Source organism: Trichosurus vulpecula, chromosome 9 (assembly GCF_011100635.1).
Source record: "Trichosurus vulpecula isolate mTriVul1 chromosome 9, mTriVul1.pri, whole genome shotgun sequence".
NCBI lineage: Eukaryota > Metazoa > Chordata > Mammalia > Diprotodontia > Phalangeridae > Trichosurus > Trichosurus vulpecula.
Genome location: NC_050581.1, coordinates 122,837,417 through 122,848,035, shown reverse-complemented (window position 1 = coordinate 122,848,035; position 10,619 = coordinate 122,837,417). Strand labels below are relative to the sequence as shown.

The 10,619-nt window shown below is 51.2% G+C and overlaps 1 protein-coding gene across 1 annotated transcript; it reads right to left on the bottom strand.

Annotated features, from left to right (window-relative positions):
* Positions 1-202: 202 nt before the first annotated feature.
* Positions 203-10,217, bottom strand: LOC118832234 (hyaluronidase-like). The gene is made up of 4 exons (XM_036739633.1): positions 10,198-10,217; positions 2,753-3,728; positions 1,326-1,415; positions 203-595 (listed from the first exon to the last, which is right to left on the bottom strand). Exons 1-4 carry the CDS (start codon positions 10,215-10,217, stop codon positions 203-205), a joined length of 1,479 nt encoding a protein of 492 aa, XP_036595528.1.
* Positions 10,218-10,619: the final 402 nt, after the last annotated feature.

The following is a 10,619-nucleotide window of genomic DNA, read 5'->3' as shown; positions in this document are numbered from 1 at the left end:
AGATGGAGGTTGGATAGGGCCTGAGAGGCCATCTTGTCCAACCTCCTTCCTTGGGGAGGTAAGTGACCTGTCCGTGGTCACACGTGGTCACCATCAGAGGCAGAGTTTGAACCACCTCTTAAATTTAGCTTTAGAGACCTTATTTTAGAGGGTGGGAGGGAATTGCTTTCTCTCCCTACTTTCCAAGGTAACCATGGAGGGGTCACAGAGTCCATGCCCAGAGCCTCCCAAGGCTGGCAGCTAGAAGCAGCAGGGACAAGGAAGGTGCTTCCCGAGTCTGGCTGCTTTCCTGGCACCTGTCCCCCTGCCAGCCCTGGTAGCAGTGACAGATAAAGTCCCTGCCCAGGGCCTCCCGCTGCCTGGGGCCCAGTCGGCCTCGAATGGAAGCCTGGGTTTGGTTGGCTGCCGTGGCCACGTGGATCTGGAAGGTGCCTGGCTCCAGGTGCAGGTAGGTGGGCGAGTCGGGGATCCGACGGCGGCAGCGTCCGTGTCCGTTGCATTGGGTCCGGCTGCAGAGGGTGGCTGCTGTGGTTACATTTAGCACGTAAGGGCCCAGTCTGCTCAGCAGATAATGGTGCATCTTTAAGCAGGTGCTCTGTGGTGGGAGAACAGGGCGAAATGGGGAAAAGGGGTAGTGACCCTCTGGATCACCCACTTTTGGAGGTGAAGAAACCTAGAACCATGGCAGCGTCTGAGCCAGAAGGGTATTTGAGAGACCATTTTATCCAAACCTTTCATTTCACAGACAGGGAAACTGAGGCCCAGAAAAGTTAAAAAAAAAAAAAACTTACCCAAGGTACCACAGTAAGTTAGAAGCAGAGCCAGAACTTCAATCCAGATTCCAAATTCCTAGTCCAGGGCTATTTCCACTAAACTATTACATACTTCCTGTACTTGAGACCATCAAGCAAAGGGGCCTCCCTTAGTCACCCACAGGTTTGATTTAGTATGATCTCTATGTCCTTCTATGAGAAGCATCAAGGGTCACCCATCTAGGAAGGAAGACTCAGCCTCTCTGTCCTCTAGGCACTTTTTCCTGGGGGACCAGGAATGGAGAAAACCATGGGAGCTGCTCCAGGGCGAAGGGTCCCTATTTTGCAAGGCATCTCTTGCTATATTTCAGCTTATGACTGTCTCTGACTCCTGCTTCTCCCTCCTGACTCTCCTAATTCTGTCCAGGGGGCTTTGTACCAGCTGCCATCTGCCCCCTGGCACCCTGAGCTGGGCCTGCTCTTTGGGAGCAGGATCTGGAGTGGCTAGTGGCCCTGTCCTGCTTTCCCCTCCACCAGGCACCAGCCCTGAGCCTCCCTGGTCCTTCTGCTTACCTGGTTCCTGGCGTAGTCTGCCTCCCCCCAGAGCACCACTCCCTGGGCTCCCATGGCAGCTGCTTGACCAATGGTGTGCTCCAGGTCAACCTGGGGGTAGGGGAAGAAGGGAAAACACACTTCTCAGCCCTAGTCCAAGCTCTCTTGTCCCCAGCTCAGGCCTTCTGGCCTGGCTCCTGCCTCATTTCTTACTTCTGTGTCAGTCTCAGCCTTTGACTCAGCCCCAGCCCCTGCTTCTTGGTGCTGAGGTCAGGGTGGAGCCACTGCTGTGTCTAGAAAGGCTGAGAGAGCCCTTTTGGGTCTCTTTCCTTTGGGGGATGTGGATGGGGAGTTTCTAAGGGTGGGAAGGTAAGGATCTAGGCTAGTTGAAACTCCCTGGGAATGTCCCGGATCTAGAAATACCCTCTGGGAGGGAGAATAGTAGTAGGAGAACTGAGAATAATGCCTTGGGTGTAGTCACAGGGTCGGGGGATGGCTTCCCCTTTACACAACAAGGCAGGTCAAATCAGTTCGCGATTGAGTCCAGTGAATACAGCAGTCTCCCTCATCCATCCACACCTAGTTCCAATCGCCAGGGTCACAGCTTCATTTCTGTACCCCTGATCTAGTGCACGAGTCCCTGCTCATAGGAGGTGCTGAATAAAAGCTTGTGAGATTGAACCTAATTCATAGGAATCAGAGCTGGAAGGACCTGAAAGACCATCTCACCCAGACTTCCCTGCAGATGAGCAAACTTGGACAGAGAGGGAGAAAGGAAGGAAGAAGGGGGGGGGAAGGAAAGAGGGAAGGAGGGAAGGTTGGGGGGGAGGGAGGAAGGAAGGAAGGAGAGAAGGCTGGGAAGGAGGGAAGAAGGAGGGAGGAAGGGAAGAAGAAAGGAAGAAGGAGGGAGGGAGGGAAAGAAGGAAGGAGTGAAGGAAGGAAAAAAGGAAGGAGGGAAGGAAGGAAACAAGCATTTACTAGACACCTACTGTGTGCCAGGCACTATGCTAAGTGTTTTACAAATATTGTCTTATTTGATCCTCACAACAACCCTGGGAGTTAGGGGCTATTATCCTCATTTTAGTTGAGGAAACTGAGTCAGATAGAGGTCAAGTGACTTGCCCAGGATCACACAGCTAGAAAATGTCTGAGGCCAAATTTGAACTCAGGACTTTCCCATGCCACCTAGCTGCCTGAGGGAAGCCCAGATTCACATAGCTAGTAAGCAACAGAAGAAGAATTTGAACCCGGGTGCTGCGGCTCTTTCTTCAATACCAGACTGGCTCAGCTACCCCAGCCCCCCCCCCCCCCCCCCCGCCCCACCTTGCTCTCACTTGCCCAGCATCCAGCTCTCCTAGATGTTCAGTTACAGCCACACCCACAGTCACTCTGGGTCCTGGGACAGTCCCAGGCCCTTTGAGGGGCCAGGTTCTAGTCTAGCTCCCCACCTGTGCCAGCTCCTTCAGGGTATAGGAGTAGAAGGGTCGGGCATAGACAAAGACTGGCAGTGAGTAGCTGGCAGAGGGGGGCAGCTCGGCTACCCTCAGGGCCTCCCACACTTTGGCCCTCACAAAGCGCTCTCCCTGGGCCGAGCCTCGCAGCACCTCCTCCAGGTAGATGGAGGGGTACAGAGCCCGGCTCTGCTCCCACAGCCAGAGCAGGGCATTGTTGCGCTGTCGTTCGATGCCCGGGCAGTGCCCTGTGAAGTTTTCAAAGTCCACCCAGTAGTGGTAGTTGTAGCAGTCAGGGAAGAGGTAGTAGCCCCACCAACCCCCCGGCCTCCGTGCCCTTGCCAGACGCAGAGTCTCTGACATGAAGCGGGCAGCTGCTGTCTCGAACTCCCATTGGGCTTGGAGTTCCACCCGACCCTGGGGCCAGGTGGGGTAGCGCTGGCGCACCAGATGAGCGGACATGGTGCGATAGACCCCCTTCTTGTCCCAATTCCGGACCCAGAGCGGACGCCAGGTCTCCCAGTCAATGACAGAAAGGCCAGAGAAGGCCCGGGAGGGGATGGCTGCCTCCAGGTCGCGTTCCATGGCATCCAGGTGGGCACGGAGGCTGGCATTCTGTGGGCAGCCACCATGCACTGGCAGAGGCACTGGTGCTGGGGCTGCCTGGTAGTGTGGGTATAGCCCTAGTTGATGCTGGTAGAAGATGGTGATGTTGCCACCAGCAAAGACCTCCTGGTCGTTGGCTACCACCCCAAAGGGCTCAAGGGGCAGGGGCAGACCGAAGGCCGTACGGCAGCGGGAGGTGGGAGCATTCCACACCACCAGAAAGGGCCGGTTTTGTAGCACTGGGGACAGTGACGGCTTCAGGCTACGGGGGTCCATGGGTCTGGCTGAAAGTAGCAGCAGCAGCAGGAAAAGATGGAGGCGGAGGCTCAGGGGCCCAGGCTGACCTTGGAAGTCAAGTGCTGAGGACCTGGAAAGGGAGAGAATATCGCCATGAGACAAAATCCCTATTGGATTCCTTCTCTACCCCTAGGCTCTCATCCTGACCCTCATGACTGGGGTTACGGTTAAGTGGGCAATTCCTGTTAGGGCAGTTTGGGGAGCTCCATTCCCGGGATACAAATGTTGATCCAAACCTACCTAGTCTCTCTTGCCTGGGTTCTAAGGGCACTGGCAAGAGGGTCTTGGCCCCAGAACCACTCTGGTCTTTTGCCACTCAGGACTCTTGGCTGGGAGAGAGTGGGGAAGACTCCATCTTTCGGAGGAAAAGATGGTAACAGAAGCAGTGGGGACCCCGAACCTTTCTCATCAGTCCTGCTAGACACCTCCCAACCCCCTGAGTCTGATTCCATGGCTAAGGGTTACCATTCTGCCTGGCTCTCCCCGCACATTCCCATCTCCTTGGCCTCAGGGCATCTGGTCCCTTTGCAACCAATCAGCTGTCCTTTCTACAGCTATCACTCCTCTCTCCCTTATCTTCTTTCCCCCATCACCTCATTTTCCAGGAAAACACCACCAGCCCCCTCTGATCCTGGACCTCCGGGGTGGGCATCAGTTAGAGAGGGTAACCATGGCAACCACTGTCTTCCCAAAGCCCCTAACACCCCACACCCTTCCCACCCCCGCAACCTGTGTAGGAATGTAGGTCATGTTGAGAGCGGAAGGGGCGGGTGCCTGTGCATCTGATAGGGTCATCCCTGCACTGTACCCCGTAATTCTATGCTCCCCTGCTCTGGGCAATGGAGTAGCCTGTTCTCCACTTCCCTTTCCACCATCTCTGTGAGTGTGAGAAGCAGGAAACCTGAGAGTTTGGGGGAGTCACAGCTGAGTGAGGGGGCTGGAGACAGAAGCCATGGCCACCATCCCACACAGGGGGAGCTCAGTAACTAGGGCTCCAAATTTCCCTAAGACAGAAGGTGGGAGAATACCCTCCTGCGATATCTCACGCCCAGACTAATTTCTCAGTCCTTTATTTCTCCAAGGAACCCTTTTCCTGGAAAGAGAGGTGACAGTCTGCCTCCCCCTACATGGTGAACCCTTTCTATTCCAGGGAGAACAGGCAGCTCAACCCTCCCTTGCCCTGTCTCTACCTTAGAAGCTCCAGGTAGAGAATGGGAACAGAGGAAAAAAGGGAGAGATCAGTCCATCAGTCAACTAACAAGTACTTATTAAACTCCTATTGCGTGCCAGTATGTGAGCCTCAGCTGGTGCAAAGACAGAAATGAAATGGTCCCTGCCCTCAAGGAACTTACAGACAGCTAGATGGCACAGAGTATGGAGCGCTGAGCCTGGAGTCAGGAAGACTTGAATTCAAATCCAGTCATACACACTTAACTGTGTGCCTTTGGGTAAGTCATTTAACTTTTGTTTGCCTGAAAAATGGGGACAATAAAAGCAGCTGCATCCTAGGGTCATTGTGAGGATCTAATGAGATGGTATTTGTAAAAGCACTTAGCTCAGCTCCGGGGACACAGCGGGCATTATAGAAATGCTAGCTATTATTTGGAGGAGGAGACAAGACATCTATAAAACATATGCAAAATAAAGTGATTTGGTGGGGGAGGGCACCAGTAGCTGGGGGGTGTGTGTCAAGAAAAGGTGTCTTGGGAGGGAGGGGGAGAAAAAAACTTGTGGAACTGAGTGTTGTCAACTAAAAATAAAAAATAAGTTTAATAAGTAAATGAATAAAAAGAAAAAGTGGTTTGTGAGTTGAGTTTTGAAGAAAATTAAGGATTCTAAGAGTTGGCGTTTAGGGGAGTCTGCATTCAAGGCATGGGGGTGATGGAGAGTAAGTGAACAGTGGAAAGGGGAGAAACAGTTCTATGTGTGAAGAATAGTAAAAAAAAGACCAATCTGGGTGGACCTCAAAGTTTGGGAAGGGGAATAATGTATCACCGAGCTGGAAAGAGAGGTTGAGGCCAGGTTCCAAACAGGGTTTTCTATTTCATCCCAAAGGCAATATGGAGATACCAGAGTTACTGCGAGTGTGTCCGGTCTTTAGGTAAATTACTCTGTGGAGGATGGAGTTGAATGGAAAGAGAGTTGGGGCACTTAGACCAGTTAGGAGGTGGTCGCCATAATAGGTGAGAGGGGTGATGGCTGGTGACTTGGAGAGAAGGGGTTGGATTTGAGAGATGTTGAGGTAAGATGGGCAAGACGTGGTAACACTAGGAGGAGTCAGGAAGAACTTCTCTCCATCTCAGTTTCCTCCTATGCAAAATGGGGACAGTGACCCCACCTACTTTATGGAGTTGTTGTCAGGATCAAATACGACAATATGTAAAATACTTTTCAAACTTCCTAGGGCTGTGCAAGTGTTTGCTTCTGCTGCTACTGCTACTACTGCTGTACATGGACATGGTAAATGAGGAGGAGTAGTCAGGAAGGACATCTGGGCTTCAGATATATTTCCCTGAAAGGGTGGTGGTAGCCTTGACAGAAATAAGGAAGTTCCGAAGGAGGAAATATCACGAATTCTGTTCTGGACATGTTGAGTGTAAATGCTTATGGGACATTCGTTTGGAAGGTCCAGGAGGCAGTTGGGGATAGGGCTCTGGAGCTCAGGAATGAGCCTGGGGCTGGCTGTATCTGGGAATCTTTGGCAGGGAGAAGATAGTAAATCTAATGGAAGAGAAGGAAAATAATAAGCTCTCTAGGTGGAGAGTAGAGAGAGAGGAGGGTCTCAGGGAGAGCCTTGGAGCACATCCACAAGTAGAAGTCATGATATGAATGCTAAACCAGCAGAGGAAACTGAGGACAGTCACATAGGTGATGGTGTTATTTGGTTGTTTCAGACTTCTCTTGACCCCATTTTGGGGGTTTCTTGGCAAAGATACTGGAGTGGTTTGCCATTTCCTTCTCCAGCTTATTTGATGGATGGGGAAACTGAGGCAAACAGGGCTAAGTGACTTGCCCAGGGTCACATGGTAAGTGTCCGAGACCGGTTTTGAACTCATGAAGATGAGTCTTCCTGACTCCAGGCCTGGTGCTCCGTGCACTACGGCGCCACCTAGCTGTCCCATCAGATAGGCAGGAGGAGAATTAAGAGGGAGTTGCTAGCATCATAAAAACCCAGAGAGGAGAGACTATCCAAAAGAAAGGGTGTTAAGAAAGAGTGTCCAAAAGGATAAATATATTTTTTCAGGGTAATTTAATCCTTTTATTAATAAGGCCAGTACGTAATTAATAAAAGCAGAGTCATTTGTCTATCTCTCTGAACAAAGACCCCTCATGGTGGCAGGGTCACAATTTATATGCTCTTCGAAGAGGAGGTGTTCAGCTCAGATTGGTTAACACAGAGACAGGTGTGGGTTTCACACAGTGAAGGTATTGGGGCACGTGCCTTGGGTCACTCAAATCTTGGTCAAAGATAATAGTCTTGATAATAGAGTCAACCTTTCCCCTGGCCTGAGCAAACACAATGAGCAGGAATACACCCATACTTGGAATTTATTTTACCATCTGATTAGATTTTGGCCTGGGTAAATATCTAAGAGAAACTTCCCACATGGGTTGGTTTCTGGATGAAGAAGTAGCAAAGGAGAAAAATGGTCCTAATACAGTAATTATTTATTAAATATAAGAGAGAAATATTCATGTCTCACATTTCCCCATTTGATTCCAACTGAGAGAGGAAGGCTCGTCAATGAGTCACTAACTGATACTACAAACACTTCATTAAGGGTTCTTAACCATGAGGCTTATGATGGGTCACAATGTGAGGGGGGAAAAGGAGAGAAATTGATCAACACATTGACAAAAATAAGGGGGCAGTCCACCCGCTTCAGTAGGTAAACCTTACAGATCAAGAGACACAAAGGGGAAAAGTAAACAGTGAAAAGAAAATGTCCATTCAAGGCTCAGAAGTCTCATCTCATACAGCAGTCTGATTCTCTGGCACCATCTGATGCAGCACTCTGGTCAGGGTGTCAAAAGGATAAATATTGAGATAAGGCTATCAGATTGGAAAAGGTGGTCAGCAGAAAGATAGAGAAGAATGAGGACTAAGATGGGCAAAACCTGGTGAGCGAGAGATCACTGGGAGCTTTGGAGGGGGTGGTTTCAGCCGAGCCGCAAGGGTGGAAGCTAAATTGCGAAGGGCTGAAAAATGACTGAGAGAAGTGGAGGAAATGACTAGAAACATATTTTTCCTACTATTTTGTCTGTGAAAGGCAGGAGAGATGATAGCTTGAGGGGATAGGAGGGTCTAGTGAGGAGTTTTTGGTTTTGTTTTTTTTTTAAGGATCTGGGAGATGTGAATATTTGCAGACAGTAGGAAAGAACAGTAGATAGGAGAAATTGAAAATTATAGGGGGGGGATCTTGTTGGGGGTAATTAGCCAGAGAAGATGAGGGGAGAGGGAATCCAGGGCTTATGTGGAGGGGTTGTCCTTGATGGGGAGGAAGGCAACCTCTTCATCAGAGAATGGAGTTAGGGAGGAGAGAATTGGGGTGATGATCTCAATGGGGTTGGGGTTGAGGTTGAGATGCAGATAAGGGAATAAAGCCAGTGGTCTCTATTTTCTCAATAAAGCATGAAAGGAGATTCTCAGATAAGTGGGGGAAGTGGGTGATACAGAAGGTTTGAAGAGAATCTAGGTTTGGAACAGCCTCTTTGGGCAATGGGATAGAGAATCTATTAGAGCGAAGCAAAAGGATTGCCTTGTCCTGGTGAAGGTCCAGTTGAGATCAGATAACATAACTTTGTAATGGGCACAGTTAACTTGGTGTCATGACTTCTAGCTTTGTTCACATGAGTAGGAGCAGAGGAAGCAATGGTAAGAATGATCCAGGGTTGGGGTTCAGCCATATGTGATGCTTGACAGGAAAAGGGAGCATGGGATTGGAGAGTATAGGACCATGGAGGGATGAACTGGTTGACTATCCAGTTGGGATTGGGAAGGAAGGAAAATGAAGTTTGAGCAGGGATGGTGGCCTGGGAGAATACGGCGGAAGGAGGGACAAGTCCTGGTAAGGATGAAAAAGAGAGGAGGGTTGAGGCACAGGGTGGAGAAGGGATGAGGTGGAAGAGAAGGGTGGGACAAGAAAGGAGAAAGGGAGGAACTTCCTTACCCAAAAGACCATGTGGCCACCTCAAGCTTTCTCTAGGGGAGGGGCCTTAAGTCTCTAAAGATTCCATGAACTCCAGGCAATGTCCAGTTTTCTGGCCCTGACTTTGTTCCTTGACCCTGACTCATGCCTTAGGACAAAGAGAGAGCGCGCGCGCGCGCACACACACACACACACACACACACACACACACACACAAACACACAGGATCCCTAGCACTTAATGTAGGTTGTAGACTACAAGACCTAGAGTTGGAAGAGTTCTCTGAAGCTATTTAGTCCATTCCTCCTCTTTACCGACGAAGGCTCAGGAAGGTTGTGACTTGCCCAAGGTCATAGAGACAGTATGAAATGTGAGATCTGAACTAAATTCCTCTGAATCCAGAGATCCTGCCTTCTTTCCAATGTACAGTGATGCTTACTATCAGTATCTGTTTAACTAAATAAAATTGAGATGACAGACAATCCTAGGCACACCCATCCCCAAAGATCCACATCTACACACAGAACTCCATAGGCACAATATTGTCCACTCATGCTCCTTCTCCCATCCTCATCCCCACCCCACACCTTCCTCCTTCCATATCCTCCTGCTGGTCTGGCTCATCTTGCTCTTTAGTACTGTTCCCTTATCTCATCCAAGGTGCAACTCTCCTCTTCCTCCACCTCCACCCTTCATCTCTCAGTATAACCGTTTCACTCCAGCCCTTGCCATTAGGAAGCCCAAACTGTTGTCCCAGAACCTCTCCTCCTCCAAAAAAAAAATATTCTGAGTTCCAGGGCTGCTGACCATGCAGGAGCTTCTCTCCTTTGCCTTCTTCTTCCAGGAACTCTGAACCACTCCCTCTATCCCTCCAGGCTTCCCATCCCCACAGGTGGTTCCCACCCCATAGATTCCCCTTCCCCATAGTGGAATGTGTTCCCATCCATCACTATAGGCATTCCCAATCCTCAGCGCTGTCCCTAATCCCTGAAGGTGTCCCCCCTCCCCACGGGTTCGTTCCACAACCCCAGCTGCCCCCATGCTTCTAGGTTTCTCCATTCCCACAGGTAAATCCCATCCCTACAGGTGTCCCTCCTGCCCACGAGCGAGCGTTCTTTATGCCGCAAGTGTTCACTCTGGCCACAGGTCTTCCCATCCCCACAGGTGTTTTCATCTCTAGAGAGAGGGTGCCTCTGTCTCCACAGGTGTCCCTTATACCCACAGGTATCCCCGATTCTGATAGGTGTTCCCATCGTCACAGGTATCCCCAATCCCCATATATGTCCATTATATCCACAGGTCTCCCCGCCCCGCTTCTGACAGGTGTCCCCCCCCATCCCCACAAGGGCGGGATTGGGGGATGAGGAAGGTGGGCAAGGCTGCACCTACCGGAGCTGTCCCGAGGCCATGGCCTGCCTGGCCCCCACCGCCACCTGCTGCCTCAGCTCCACTCCCACCGTCTCGCCCAAGCCAGAGCTGGCTCTGAATCTCCTGCCCTTCTTTCCCCCGCCAGCGCGCCCCCCTCCCCACCATGCTGAGCCCCGCTCCGCCCCGCCCCCGCACTCCTTCGTCCCCAGTCGGTGGTTGGATGGTTGTGGCGGGGTCCCGGGGGTCTCTCTGGAGCCTCCCCTGCCTTTCGCTTTATCTGGTTCAGTCCTATTGGTGAGGTCTACACTCCCTTGGTTCTTGCAGAGCGCTCCGCCCTCCAGCCCCTGCCTCAGCCCCCTCCACCTCCTCCACCCCTAGCCCCCCGCCCAGGTCCCAGCCCCAGCTGGGTGTTTGCCGAATGAATGAGTGACTGACTATGCCCG

Excerpts from the sequence above, each read along its gene's own strand:
- LOC118832234 (XM_036739633.1), bottom strand. The coding sequence starts at position 10,217 with ATGGCCTCGGGACAGCTCCG. Across the intron at positions 3,729-10,197 it reads ATGGCCTCGGGACAGCTCCG|GTCCTCAGCACTTGACTTCC; the intron begins GTAGGTGCAGCC and ends CTCCCTTTCCAG. Across the intron at positions 596-1,325 it reads CAGACTACGCCAGGAACCAG|AGCACCTGCTTAAAGATGCA; the intron begins GTAAGCAGAAGG and ends CTCCCACCACAG.